The sequence below is a fragment of the Hyla sarda genome, chromosome 2 (genome assembly GCF_029499605.1).
Source record: "Hyla sarda isolate aHylSar1 chromosome 2, aHylSar1.hap1, whole genome shotgun sequence".
NCBI lineage: Eukaryota > Metazoa > Chordata > Amphibia > Anura > Hylidae > Hyla > Hyla sarda.
In genome coordinates this window covers 38,838,671-38,854,229 of record NC_079190.1, presented here as the reverse complement: position 1 = coordinate 38,854,229, position 15,559 = coordinate 38,838,671, and the positions used below count along the sequence as shown (strand labels likewise).

The following is a 15,559-nucleotide window of genomic DNA, read 5'->3' as shown; positions in this document are numbered from 1 at the left end:
GAACCTGATAAAGAACATGATGTGTGGTGTCCCAGCACAGGATGCCTTCCTGTGGGCTAAAGTTTGCCTCGGGCATCCTTGCAGCTACTGTGCTGGACCCACTAGTCCATCTTGTATTTTGTTGTATTGCACTGTGTTGTGATAAATTATGTAACTGTCGTTTTATGGGATTGCTACAAAGTGAACCAGGGGACCCTGACCCCGTAATGGGAGCCCCCCCCCCCCCCAACATTGGCCTTTATGTAGTGTAGAGGGGGAGGAGCTGTTTAGTGTTTAGTCCAGTCAGAGAGGAGCTGTAGTTCAGTCCAGAGGAGTATATAAATCCTACTAAAAATACCACCACTATGGTATGCTGCCCATGCAAATGAACATAAATCCTACAAAATGATGGCAGACTAAACAATTGTAGGCAAAATCATAATCTTTATTAACCCCTTAAGGACCCTGACCATTTTCACCTTAAGGACCCGGGCATTTTTTGCAATTCTGACCACTGTCACTTTAAGCATTAATAACTCTGGAATGCTTTTACTTTTCCTTCTGATTCCAAGATAGTTTTTTTCGTGAAATATTCTACTTTATGTTAGTGGTAAATTTTTGTCGATACTTGCATCATTTCTTGGTGAAAAGTTCCAAAATTTGATGAAAAATTTGGAAATGTTGAATTTTTTAAAACTTTGAAACTCTGAAATAAATAAAATAAATTATACATTGATCCACATACACAATATGTCTACTTTATATTTGCATCATAAAGTTGACATGTTTGTACTTTTGGAAGACATCAGAGGGCTTCAAAGTTCAGCAGCAATTTTCCAATTTTTCACAACATTTTCATAATCTAAGTTTTTCAGGGACCAGTTCAGGTTTGAAGTGGATTTGAAGGGCCTTCATATTAGAAATACCCCATAAATGACCCCATTATAAAAACTGCACCCCTCAAAGTATTCAAAGTGACATTCAGTAAGTGTGTTAACCCTTTAGGTGTTTCACAGGAATAGCAGCAAAGGGAAGGAGAAAATTCAAAATCTTCATTTTTTTACACTCACATGTTCTTGTGTTTTTGAATTTTTACAAGGGGTAAAAGGAGAGAAATCACCCTAAAATTTGTAACCCAATTTCTCTTGACTAAGGAAATACCTAATATATGGATGTTAAGTGCTCTGTGGGTGCACTTGAGGGCTCAGAAGGGAAGGAACGACAATGGGATTTTAGAGAGTGAGTTTTTCTGAAATTGGATTTGGGGGGCATGTCACATTTAGGAAGCCCCACATGGCATACTATTTTGGAAACTACACCCCTCAAGGCACGTAACAGTGAGCCTTAACACCCAACAGGTGTTTGACGACTTTTTGTTAAAGTTTCAACTAAAATGCAGTCTTTTCCCCAAATTTTACAGCTGGAGGCATACTACTACATCGCCCAGCATGCCCTTTGGCTGTTTGTGCATGCTGGTTGTTGCAGTAATGCAACAACTGGAGGCACACTTTTTCATAGAAAAAAAGGGCCTCCAGCTGTTGCATAACTACAAGCCCCAGCATGCACAAACAGCCAAAGGGCATGCTGGAAGTTGTAGTTTTGCCACCAGCTGTTGCAAAACCACAACTCCCAGCATGCCCTTTGGCTGTGCATTCTGTATGCTGCCGCCACCACTGAGGACACTGCTGACACCGCCGCCCAGGGACCTCCGCCAACGCCACCGACTCCAGGGACCCTCCACGTCGATGCCAGGGAACCCTGCCTGCCCCGATGGACAGGTAAGGGACCCCCGACTTGCCCGATCGCCGCCGGATCACCTACCAGCAGGCTCGGTGATTGATCAGGCGTCCGGACCGATCAATCACACGATCGTGAGGTGGCACCCGTGCCACCTCACTCCTGCTGGTAAAGGGTGATAGGTGGCGTCTTGGAAGCCACCTATTACCCTTTTTTTTTCTAGGTCACCGGGTCACCAGAGACCTGCTTGACCCGGAATCGCCACTAATCGCCGGTCCAACATGGGGAGGGATTTGCATGGGGTGCCTGCTGAATGATTTCAGGTACAAGTACGCCCTGGGTCCTTAAAGGGTTAACATATAAACATACAATATAAAACGTTAAAACACACAAGTGGGGTACCACAGGGGTCCGTCTTGGGTCCTGTTCTATTTAATATATTTATTAATGACCTTGTAGAGGGGTTGAATAGTAAAGTAGTAATCTTTGCAGATGATACTAAACCCTGTAAAGCGGTAAACACTATAGAGGACAGTGCACTGTTACAAATGGATCTGGATAGGTTGGAGGTTTGGGCTGAGAAGTGGCAGATGAGATTCAACAATGATAAATGTAAGGTAATGCACATGGGGAAGAAAATTCCGGGCTGGGATTATGTATTAAATGGGTGAACACTTGGGATGACTGACTTGGAAAAGGACTTAGCAGCTTTAGTTAACAGTAAATTTAGCTGTAGTGACCAGTGTCGGGCAGCTGCTGCCAAGGCAAATAAAATCATGGTGGTGCATCAATAGGGGCATAGATGCCCATGACAAGGAAATAATTCTACCGCTGTACAGATCACTAGTCAGACCTCACATAGAATACTGTGTACAGTACTGGTCAGACCACACATAGAATACTGTGTACTGTACTGGTCAGACCACACATAGAATACTGTGTACAGTACTGTTCAGACCACACATAGAATACTGTGTACAGTACTGGTCAGACCACACATAGAATACTGTGCACAGTACTGGTCAGACCGCACATAGAATACTGTGTACAGTACTGGGCACCAATACACAAGAAAGATATAGTGGAGCTGGAGAGGGTTCAAAGACGGGCAACCAGAATAATATGGGGAATCGGAGGACTACAGTACCCAGAAAGATTATCAGAATTAGGGTTATTTAGTTTAGAAAAAAGAAAACTTAGGGGAGACCTAATAACTATGTATAAATATATCAGGGGGCAGTACAGAGATCTCTCCCATGATCTATTTATACCCAGGACTGTATCTATAACAAGGGGGCATCCTCTACGTTTAGAGGAAAGAAGGTTTCTACACCAGCACAGATGGGGGTTCTTTACTGTAAGAGCAGTGAGACTGTGGAATTCTCTGCCTGAGGAGGTGGTCATGGGGAACTCTGTAAAAGAATTTAAAAGGGGTCTGGATGCATTTTTGGAGAGTAATAACATTACAGCTTATGGATACTAGATTTATAGGGACAGAACGTTGATCCAGGAATTTATTCTGATGACATATTTGGAGTCGGGAAGGAATTTTTACCTCTAGTATGAGGGTTTTTTGCCTTCCTCTGGATCAACTCAATAGGGACTAATTAGGGTTATAGGTTGAACTTGATGGACTCTGGTCTTTTTTCAACCGTATGAACTATGTTACTAAATAGTGACTATACATATTATATGGAAAAGACATCTATGAAACATAAAATTCATAATGGTGAAAAAAAAAATATATTGTTATGTTTTTGCATTTTCTGATACAATATAAGAGTTCGATTCCATTGAAAGCAGTACAGAAATATCACTTGCGAATCATCCGATCAGCATATTCAGACAAACACTATCAATTATCCAGTGGACCTCCAGCTGGGCCAATTTCTTTCTCCAATCTCCACCTCTCTTATCGATGTAAACCTTGTGAATTCCCCTGATTTTTAACAAACTGGAATTACAATTATGTTTTTCCTTGAAGTGTCTTGGGATTGGTTTCAAACATGCTGGATCCGACTCTTCTTGTGCACGTCATGAATGTGTTCCCTGACACGTACTTTAAACTTTTGGGATGTAAGGCCCATATATATCTAACTACATGGACATGTCGCATAGTATATAACTCCTTCCGAATTGCAAGCAATGTGTTAGGTAATCTTAAATTCTTTTTCTCCATCACTAGACCGGAAGTAGGTTGCACTTTCAATCGAGGGGCATGTCAAGCACCCTCCACACAGATAGCAGACCCATTTCGGTCCCCTGGATCCCAAAATATTCCTCACATTTGAGGTGGCCCAGTACAGGAGTTATACCCCATACCCTTGCTGTCCTGTCAGGTAGCCTCCTTACAGTGTCCCCTGGGCCCCTGTATCTGTTCCCCTTGTATATTCATTTGTATATATGTTATCCAGTGTATTATACCTGTAAAGTGTTATAGCTTTAAGACCAGTTGTCATGTGATTGAACAGTTGTCATGTGATTGTAACCCAGTGAGGTATCAGTGACCATGTGACTTAAGGGTGACCTATGGGACCCCTCCTAGTCTCCCCCATATAAGCCCTGGGAGGAGCTAGCTCACTCTCTTGAGTTCCAGTTAAGTCTTTTCTGTGGTTCAGTGCAGTCAAGTCCTGAGAGTGTGTTTGGAGTCCATAGGAGGCCTCAAGTCAACCACTCAGCCACAAGTCTACAAGTCCAGGTCCCAGTCAGAGCCTGGTAAGCAACAAACAGGGTATAGTCAGTCTCAGTCAAGTCAGTCAAAGTCAACCTGTCTTCAGTCAGCTTGACCTACATCAAAATTGTCCCAGTCCACTGCAAGTCCCTGCAAGCCCTCAGGTCTCTGAAGTTACTGGTCACCTCAGTGGGCCTGGCTAAGCTGTACAGACTATTCCACCTGTCTAACTCAGTAAAGCTGCCGTTGTTCCGTAACTTGGCGTTGGAGTCATTATTGGCCCGTGCCTAGCCCAGGATCCAGCGGTATACCTCCGGGTGGTATTGAGGATAAACCACACCCTGGCGTCATGAATACAAGAGGTTAATGCCATCTGCCCCTAGGGTAATTCCATCTGCCCTGCATCACACCCTTTACCACACATTTGTCCCTTCATGATAACTGTGTGCCAAGATGATATTAAGATTCTTAGCTCTCTTATAAGTGATGGAGGGGGCCATAGATATACATTTCTTGATAGTGACAGCAGTCTGTAACATAGGCCAATATTTGGTCAGAATCTCCCTCACATCCTGCCAGTTGTCATTAAAAGGGGTTATGAATCTCACCTGTTCAGGGTCTTCAAATTCTTCATCTTGGGCTGCAGCTATTCCTAGTCTTGTCTGGTTTGTTCAATCCAGGCCCCTTTTTTTTATCCTCCTTTTACTGTATCCACGTTCCACAGATCATTTTGTTAAGTCCGTTGCCTGCTTGGAAAAAGAAGTGTCATCAGAATAAATTCTTCTGACCCTTAAAAATTGTCCAACTGGGATGCCTTTTAAGCAGGAAGAGGATGAAAAGAGATCGCCACCTTATTCCTATTTTTCAAGAAAATGAAGTATTTCTCACAGAAAAGGATTGCAGTAACACATGTTTTGCTATACACATGTTTATTCCCTTTGTGTTTATTGGAACTAAACCAAAAAAGGGAGGGAAAAAATAAAATTGGACGTAATGTCACCAAACTCCAAAAATGGGCAGGACAAAATTATTGGCACCCTTTCAAAATTGTGGAAAAATGAGATTGTTTCAAGCATGTGATGCTCCTTTAAACTCACCTGGGGCAAGTAACAGGTGTGGGCAATATAAAAATCACACCTGAAAGCAGATAAAAAGGAGAGAAGTTCACTTAGTCTTTGCATTGTGTGTCTGTGTGTGCCACACTAAGCATGAACAACAGAAAGAGGAGAAGAGAACTGTCTGAGGACTTGAGAACCAAAACTGTGGAAAAATATCAACAATTTCAAGGTCACAAGTCCATCTCCAGAGATCTAGATTTGCCTTTGTCCAAAGTACGCAACATCCTCAAGAAGTTTGTGACCCATGGCACTGTAGCTAATCTCCCTGGGCGGGGATGGAAGAAAAAATTGATGAAAGGTGTCAACGCAGAATAGTCCGGATGGTGGATAAGCAGCCCCAAACAAGTTCCAAAGATATTCAAGCTGTGTCAGCATTAGTGTCGGCGTGAACTATCCGTCGACATTTAAATGAAATGAAAAGCTATGGAAGGAGACCCAGGGGAACCCCACTGCTGACACAAAGACATAAAAAAGCAAGACTGCATTTTGCCATAATGAACTTGAGTAAGCCAAAATCCTTCTGGGAAAACGTCTTGTGGACAGATGAGACCAAGATAGAGCTTTTTGGTAAAGCCCATCATTCTACTGTTTACTGTTCCTAAAATGGACAGCAGAGGTCAGCAGAGAGCACTGTGGTCATGACAGAAGAAAAATGTGTCCTGAGACCCCCCATTTCGGCGATCCCCACAAATCGCCGATCAATTCAGATAGGCGATTTGTGGCGATTCCCGGTCAATTGGGTCCCTGGTGACCCGGAAAAAAAGGGTGAAAGGTGCCGTCCGAGACGGCACCTATCACCCTTTAGCAGCAGGAGTGAGGTGGCACTGGTGCCACCTCACAATCGTCCTGATTTGTTGGCCGTTACCGGCTGACGAATCTGGACGCCTGCTGTGTAGGCGTCCCTAACGGCACCCACTCCGCCCCTATTCCAGATGACAAGAGCGGGTGCCAGGAGTCCTCACCTGATGTGTGGACCCCGACCTCCAGCATCGGCGGTGGGATCAGGGCCCCCGGAGCGGAGATGGCGGCAGCAAGGAGGGACAGAGCGCAGCAGCAGGAGGTAAGGATGGCTTCCTCCTGTTACTTAGCAACAACTGCCAGCATGCACAAATGGACATACTGGGAGTTGTTGTTATGCAACAGCAGAAGACACAACTACAACTCCCAGCATGCCCTTTGGTAGTTTGTGCATGCTGGGGGTTGTAGTTATTTAACAGCTGGATGCACATTTTTTTCTATGAAAACGTGTGACTAAACGTGTGCCTAAAGCATAACTACAACCCCCAGCATGCACGGACAGCCAAAGGGCATGCAAGAATTTGTAGTAGTATGCCTCCAGCTGTTGCATACAACTACAAGCCACAGCATGCCTTTCGGCTGTCACTGCATGCTGACAGTTGTAGTTTTTGCAACAGCTGAAGGCACACTGGTTGCGAAACACTGAGAGTTTGTTACCTAACTCAGTGTTTCACAACCAGTGTGCCACCAGCTGTTGCAAACTACACTCCCAGCATGCACTGATAGACCGTACATGCTGGGAGTTGAAGTTTTGCACACTGGTTGCGAAACACTGAGTTAAGAAACAAACTCTCAGTGTTTTGCAACCAGTGTGCCTCCAGCTGTTGCATAACTATAACCCCCAGCATGCACGGACAGCCAAAGGGCATGCTGTGAGTTGTAGTTTTTCAGCAGCTGGAGGTTCCCCCCCATGTGAATATACAGGATACATTCACAAATTTTTCATTTTCACAAGGGGTAATAGGAAAAAAGCCCCCCATAATTTGTAACACCATTTCATCTGAGTATATAAATACCCCATGTGTGGACGTAAAGTGCTCTGCTGGTGAACTACAGGGCTCAGAAGAGAAGGAGCGCCAATGGGCTTTTGGTGAGAGAATGTGTCTGGAATTGAAGGCCATGTGCTTTTACAAAGCCCCCATGGTGGCAGAACAGTGGACCCCCCCCCCCCCACATGTGACCCCATTTTGGAAACTACACCACTCATGGAAAGTAACAAGGGGTGCAGTGAGAATTTACACCCCACTGGTGTCTGACAGATTTTTTTGAACAGTGGTCCATGAAAATTAAAAATGTAATTATTCATTTGCAAAGCCCACTGTTCCAAAGATCTGTCAAACGCCAATGGGGTATAAATGTTCAATGCACCCCTTACTACATTCCGTGAGGGGTGTAGTTTCCGAAATAGGGTCACATGTGGGGGTCCATTGTTCTGGTAGCATGGAGGGGCTTTGTAAACGCACATGGCCCCCGACTTCCATTCCAAACAAATTCTCTCTCCAAAAGCCCAATGGCGCTCCTCCTCTTCTGAGCATTGTAGTGCGCCAGCAGAGCACTTGACTTCCACACATTGGGTATTTTCATACTCAGAAGAAATCGGGTTAAAAATTTTGAGAGGCTTTTTCTCCTATTACCCCTTGAGAAAATGAAAAATTTGTGGTAACACCAGCATTTTAGTGAAAAAAATTTAATTTTTCATTTTCACAACCGAAATTAGCGGAAATTTGTCAAACACCTGTAGGGTGTAAAGGCTCACTGTACCCCTTGTTACATTCCTTGAGGGGTGTTGTTTCCCAAATAGTGTGCCATGTGGGGCTTTTTTTCTATAGGGGCTTCCTAAATGCGACATGCCCCCCAAAAACAATTTCAGCAAAATTTGCTTTCAAAAAGCCAAATGTGACTTTTCTGAGCATTGTAGTGCGCCCGCAGAGCACTTTACCTCCACACATGGGGTATTTCCATACTCAGAAGAAATGGGGTTACAAATTTTGGGGGGGCATTTTCTCCTTTTACCTCTTGTAAAAATGGTAAATTTGGGGAAAAAACTGCATTTTAGTGAAACATTGTTTTTCATTTACACATCCGACTTTAACAAAAAGTTGTCAAACACCTGTGGGGTGTTAAGGCTCACTGTGCCCCTTGTTACGTGCCATGAGGGGTGTGGTTTCCAAAATAGTATGCCATGTGTTTTTTTTTGTTTTTTTTTACTGTTATGGCACCATAGGGGCTTCCAAATGCGACATGCCCACCAAAAACCATTTCAGCAAACTTCACTCTCCAAAATGCCATTGTCAATCCTTCCCTTCTGAGCCCTCTAGTGCACTCACAGAGCACTTTACGTCCACATATGAGGCATTTCCTTACTCGAGAGAAATTGGGTTATACAATTTGGGGGGCTTTTAGTCTTTTTAACCCTTGTAAAAATCCAAAAACTGGGTCTACATGAACATGTTAGTGTAAAAAAATGGAGATTTAGAATTTTCTCCTTCTCTTTCTGCTATTCCTGTGAAAAACCTAAACGGTTTATAAATTTTCTGAATGTCATTTTGAATACTTTGAGGGGTGCAGTTTTTATAATGGGGTCAATTATGGGGTATTTTTAATATGAAGGCTCCTCAAATCCACTTCAAACCTGAACTGGTCCCTGAAAAATTCCGATTTTGAAACTTTTTTAAAAATTGGAAAATTGCTTCTGAACTTTGAAGCCCTCTGATGTCTTCCGAAAGTAAAAACATGTCAACTTAATGATGCCAACATAAAGTAGACAAATTCTATATGTGAATCAATAATGTAATTTATTTGGTATGTCCATTTTCCTTACAGGCAGAGAGCTTCAAAGTTAGAAAAATGCTAAATTTTCACATTTTTCATGAAATTTTTTACCAAGAAATGATGCAAGCATCGCCGAAAATTTACCCCTATGTTAAAGTAGAATCAAATTCATAAGAACCCCAGAGTTATTAATGCTTAAAATGACAGATGTGCAAAAAATGCTCTGGTCCTTAAGGTGAAAATGGGCTGGGTCCTTAAGGGGTTAACGTTTTATGTTGTATGTTTATATGTTAATAAAGTTTATGATTTTGCATATAATTGTTTAGTCTGCCATTATTTTGTAGGATTTATGTTCAGTTCAGAGGAGTGTGGAGAAGTCAGAGGAGGCATATGGAGGAGAAAACTCTCAAATCTGCAGCCACGCCAGTCTCTGGACTGCCCCGCGCTCAGGTGAAAGTCAGTCAGTCTAAAATCTTCAAGTAAGTGCAGGCTGCTATTTGATCTCAAGTCTGCAGCAACAGCAACTACAAATCCCAGCAAGGCGACAGGCTATCCTAGATCACTCTGCACTTCCCACTGCACCAAAGTCTGTACTGTGACAGATTTAACAATTCCTGCTTCAGTATAGATAGTTATCCGTAACCTTGCATCAGTGTCATCATTGTCTCCGCGCTTGGCCCAGGAGAAACCTTCATCCTTGAAACGTCTAGGTTAACGTTTCCCTGACGTCACAAACTGATCTATACACCCTGCACAGAGATAGTAGTCACATGTGCTTTATTGGTTTTCATATTACTATGGGTTGTAATATTGCTTTTAGGTGAAGATGTCTCTGTAATATGGTACACTATAGAGGCACCACACTCTGCATCCTGGCCCAACCTTGGCACGCATGGCTCTGCCATGGAAATGAGACCTAGCATATATTGCCAATAAATTATATAATGGTCAGATATAGTGTCTGCCTGAAATGTATTCTCAGCTGCCGATGGACCTTTATTGCTCTTATCTTAGCTTGTGAACTGGGGTTAAATGTCTGGATGTGATACTGACTGGAAATGCTGTAATAATATGTAGACTTTATCACATCCGATAAGTGAAAGGGTTTTCTCTGAAGAGGTTTGTGTTTACTCATGCTGTGTATACAAAAGAAAATAATAATTCACCTATTTACAATGTGTACAGAGCGAAGAGCCATATCAGTAACTGCAGCCAAACCTACTTCCTATGTGAATCACAAAACGCCATAAATTCTGAAAGCCAAAAAGATTAGACAATAGGCTTCGCACTTGAAGTATTATCCGGTTGTCTGGTTTAGAAAACCTATTCACATGAACCTTGTTAGGCTAGGATGAGATATATCCGGTGTCTGGCATTTTTTCCTGTGAAAAAAGGCGGCGGAGGGAAACTGATGCTAGAACTGATTTGAATGGGACAGTTCACATTCATCCGGCGTCTCAGTTTGGACACCAGATGGTTTGACATGCTGGACTGGCACTGGACAAGAGAATGCATTTTGCTGCGTTCCCCCATCCGGCGCTCAAAAACAATGGACGCTGGATACTACACAACTGATGACAACTGATGCAGTTGTAGCATCAGTTGCGTCAAGATTAGAGTTCACGTATGCCAGACACCAGACATATGTAATTCCAGCCTTAAGGATTTCTGATTAAATAGTGGTTGTCTCTGGTTCACAAGCCTTATCTACTAAAAGGGTGGTCTGATGCCTCCAAATTGTATTGTATGGGCTCGGACCGTGTGGAGTCTCCTTAAGAACTGTCTCCAGTCGACGATGAAGGGGTAAATGTTTCTACATTCGTGCTTTTCTCCAAGAGGGCGAATCATTCCTAAGCCAGAAGAGATCAAAGCTGTACAACAGCTCTTTTGGTACCACTGGACATCGCACTGACTCTGGTTTCTAGTCAGAGTCAGTGCGATGACCTTTTGGCCCTACAATTGGGAATCGTAACGCAACTAACCATAAGTAAGGGCCCATTCACACTATGTGTTTTTTGAGCAAAGTTTCATTTGGAAATCCCAATGCAGTAGGATCTGTGGTGACCCAGTACAGAATATAGCATACTGCCCATCCTGTGTGTGGCAGATATTGCCTTCAGTGTCCGTCTTGGGCCCACATTACTCAGGACTCAATAAATACTAATGTTATGCTATGGTTAATGTATTGGTATTTTCTGTGTACCTGTTGCTTTAAGCCTGTAAGCAACCTGTTGTTAGGGGAGTGTGTAGGAGGTGAACCATGTGACTTGTCAGCTCAATAGGAATCCTCCAAATCTGCCCCTTATAAAGTGTGGTAGGAGTTCAGTGTTAGCTGAGGTACAGTTTGGAGAGAGTCTGAAGAGAAGGCCTAAAGTCTAATCCTGCAACCACGCCTCTTCTAAAGCAAATCCCCTGCGTCAGGTGAACGTCAAGCCTAGTGGTAACTCTAAAGTCCTGGGGATTCTAGTCAGTCAAGTCAGTCATACAAGTCAGTCATTCAAGTCACTAAAGTCAAGAGTGGGTTGCCATACAGAAAGTCAGTCATATACAGCACAATCAACTACAAGTCCCAGCAAGCCGATAAGCTTCCAAGGTTTACCCTGCACCTCCCTGTATACCAATCTGAGCTGTAACGGATTTTACCATCTATGCTACCATCCAGTAAAGTCAGTTTATCCGTAACATTGCGACAGAGTACTTATTGCCCCGTGTCTGGCCCAGGAGAAGCTGGCTCAACCTCAGATGGTGTGTAGGCTAACCGTTCCCTGGCATCACGAAAAGGTTAATTTGCACATTACCCTCACCCGACACCACACCTCCTCTTGTTTTCAATAAAATTTTGCTGCAACATTCACACTACAAGCTTCTACCGAAAGAATCTTGTTGTGTGGAGACAATCTAAAGTGCATTTCGGAGCGGTCCTGTGGTCTCTGTCTTGTAGTGTGGGGTCTGCACGGTAAAGGAAGTCATTGATCCAGGGGTGCACTGTGGTGCAGGTATCTGGGAGGTAATGTACCCATGATGGTTGGTGTCAATGACTTGAGCCTAAAACAGGTGTAAACCGATTCAGCCAGTACCCTACAGATGGAATCTCTGCCCAGAATATGTCCATATAGAAGACTTAACTACTGGACTGTGCATATCCCAAATCTCCTTAGAAAGCTGCTATGGGGATTTTACCCACATCATATACACTGAAGCTCAACCTGTGTAAACTTATCATCACCCTGTGCTGCAAGGAGAAAGTATATTGTATTGGAGTGCTGTCATTAGTGAGCCCTAATGCTGTCCCTAAGACCACTCTTCCTGCCTACTTGCCTAGACACCCTAGCGGTGAAAGACAACTGGGCGCCAGTCCCTTTCTGCGCTAAAGTGCATGGGCATAAGAGTCAAACAAAACAAACTGTATATGTCAGGAAACAAGTCAGGAACATAACGGGAATAAGTTACAAACAGATATACAAGGCAGTATACAGAATACTAACATACAGTACAAGAACTAGGAACAAGATTAACGGCAGATATTATAATATGAACAAGACTCCATATGAGGATAAGTTTACAGCAGACAAAACCAGGAGATGCAGGGGATGAACAGGTTAACTGAATGTCAGAACACTAAACGGGTGTTACAGCAGAGGTGAAGTGGATCCGGTGAACCTGTATGGATAATGGTGTGGGCCGTACTAGGGACAGCCGGACAGCCGTTGGCTGTCCGGGCATGCTGGGAGTTGTAGTTTTGCAACATCTGGAGGTCCGCAAGTTGAAGACCACTGGTATAGCAGGTAATACTCACGTGTCCCCGCCTCTCCGTACCCATCACCGCTGCCCTGGATGTCGCTCCATCGCTGTCGCTGCGTCCCTGTGGTATCCCCGACGCTCCGGACTTCTTCCCCGGGATCCACGCTCTCCGTCGCCATCATCACGTCGCTCCTATTGGATGACGGTGTGCGCGACGACGTGATGAAGTCGAAGGAGAGCGCAGGGGATCCCAGCACGGAGAAGACACCGAGGAGGCAGGTAAGGTCCCTCCAGGTGTCCTGTAAGCTGTTCGGGATGCCATGATTTCACCGCGGTGGTCCCGAACAGCCCGACTGAGCAGCCAGGTTAGTGTCATTTTCGCTTCAGACGCAGCGGTCAGCTTTGATCGCCGCGTCTGAAGGGTTAATACAGGGCATCACCGCGATTGGTGATGTCCTGTATTAGCCGCGGGTCCCGGACATTGATGGCCGCAGATATTCGCCATATAAGACGCACCAACTTTTCCCCCCCAGTTTTGGGGAAGAAAAAGGGCGTCTTATATGGCGAAAAATACGGTATGTATTGATATGTGTTTGTTTTTTTTTTTTTGTTTTTTTTTGCCTTTTATTTGTTTAACCTGTATTGTAATAACTTAATCATGCCAATTTGTTTTACCAACCAGTTTTATTTAAACTCTGATCACATTCACAATGAGAATCATTATTTAGTGTAATTTAGGATAATCTACCAATTGTACTATTCCACATTTAAAATCTGTATATCTATAGATCTAGTATCCATAACCTGCAATGTTATTACTCCACAAAAGTGTCCAGGCCCCTCCTGATCTCTTATATTGTGTTCCCCATGACCACCTCCTCTGAGAATTCCACAGTCTCACTGCTCTTACAGTAAAGAACCCTTATCTGTGCTGGTGTAGAAACCTTCTTTTCTCTAGACCTAGAGGGATGCCCCCTTGTTATAGATACAGTCCTGGGTATACATTCACACATCATTTTTGGATCATTTTTTTTTAACCATAAACAGAAGTTAAATTGTCCAAAAGAAAAAAAACAACTGAAAAAACTATGTATGAACAGAAAAAAACTAGCTGACAAATAAGGCTTAAAAACTGTATATAGTCTAAAACAGCTGTTTTGTCATTAAATAAAACAGCCCAAAATACTGTTTGGGAACATAGCCTTTTACCTATACATACATATTTTTATCGACTGGCTTAGCCCAGTGTTTCTCAACCAGGGCGCCTTTGGCTGTCTGGGCATGCTGGGAGTTGTAGTTTTGCAACGGCTGGAGGCACCCTGGTTGGGAAACCCTGGACTAAGCATTTATTTTCAAGTTCAACATGTAACTGTCCAAAAACGCTAATTATAGGTAAAATGCAAATAAATGCTGCAATTCTGCCACCTAGTGGACAGTTTTATAATGACTTAAGTTATTATTATAATTTTTTTTCTGTTTTGAATTAATCAATTCTGGAAAATCTTCGAACTCTCCATTGTGCAATTCCTCCGTTATTCCTCCTGGAAATAAAATATTTGACTAAGCTGACAGTGTGTGTTAACATTTTCCTTGTCAGTGCTCAGTTTAAGGTTATGCTCACACCTAGTATATTAGATATTACATTATAACCATGCTGTATAATGTACGTCAATACTGATTTATCACATTAGATCACCAAAGGTATTACAGCCACTAAACTACTCTAAACTATCCTAATCTATTTTAAGACTATCACTAACCCAAAAAACACCTCAATGTTTACGTTTACAATGCAATTTACATAGAAAGGTCTATATTGGGGGCATTTTGCTGCCTTGGTTGTGAGTACCAAGATATGTGCCCCCCCCCCCCCCCCCTTTTAATAATCTCGTACATATTGAATAAAAGGCTTACCTCAATATTCAAGTGGTACCCCTGAGGGTGCCAGGAAGTTATACAGATTTGTAAATTACTTTTATATAAAAATCTTCATCCTTCCAGTACTTATCAGTTGCTGTATGCTCCAGAGGAAGTTGTGTAGTGTTCTCTGCTGACACCTCTGTCCATGTCAGGAACTGTCTGGAGCAGCAGAGGCTTGCTTTTGGGATGTTTTCCTGCTCTGGACAGTTCCTGACACGGACAGAGGTGTCAGCAGAGAGCACTGTGGTCAGACTGAAAAGAACTACACAACTTCCTCCCTAGCATACAGCAGCTGATAAGTACTGGAAGATTTTTACATAGAAGTAATTAACAAATCTGTTTAACCAGTTGGCTGGAAAAAAATGTTTTCCTCCGGAGCAACCCCATAAATCCATAAAGCTCCTTCTAGTGATAGTTGCAGGTAGCAAGACTAGACCCATACCTCCATAATTGGAGCAACCCCCCAGATGTTGAAAAAGAGATATTATATTAGGATTGGAAGAAAATAAAGTTCCATGCCCTTAAAGGGTTGGCATGATATATGTAGGATTCTATTGTGGCACTTGTAGTCCGCTGCAGGCATCCTCCATTGTATGCATTTTTATGCTGGGGATCACCTTTAGCAACGGACTACAAGGGCACGATCTGCTCCCCCAGTATAAATGCACAACCGCATTTGGGGTTGAGCACCTCCAGCCATTTGAGACCACGTTCTTTGTTGTTGTTTAAATTTTATACTTGGAGGTGTATAAACTCCATATGTAATGCGCCTTGTACAGCTTCCAGGCAGCATTAGGGTAGCACCTGTGAGGCCATGCACCTA

The 15,559-nt window shown here is 43.2% G+C and overlaps 1 protein-coding gene across 8 annotated transcripts in view; it reads left to right on the top strand.

Moving 5' to 3' along the window:
- Positions 1 to 15,559, top strand: part of MMP20 (matrix metallopeptidase 20) — a 109,161-nt gene that overhangs the window by 50,884 nt on the left and 42,718 nt on the right. The window contains exon 1 of one of the 8 annotated variants that reach the window (XM_056561564.1): positions 9,451 to 9,525. The exons of the other annotated variants lie outside the window; for them this stretch is intronic. Within the exon in view, the coding sequence (XP_056417539.1) occupies positions 9,466 to 9,525 (60 nt within the window). The 5' untranslated portion in view covers positions 9,451 to 9,465. Of the gene's footprint in view, positions 1 to 9,450; positions 9,526 to 15,559 lie in introns of those variants that run through there. 8 annotated transcript variants of the gene reach the window in all.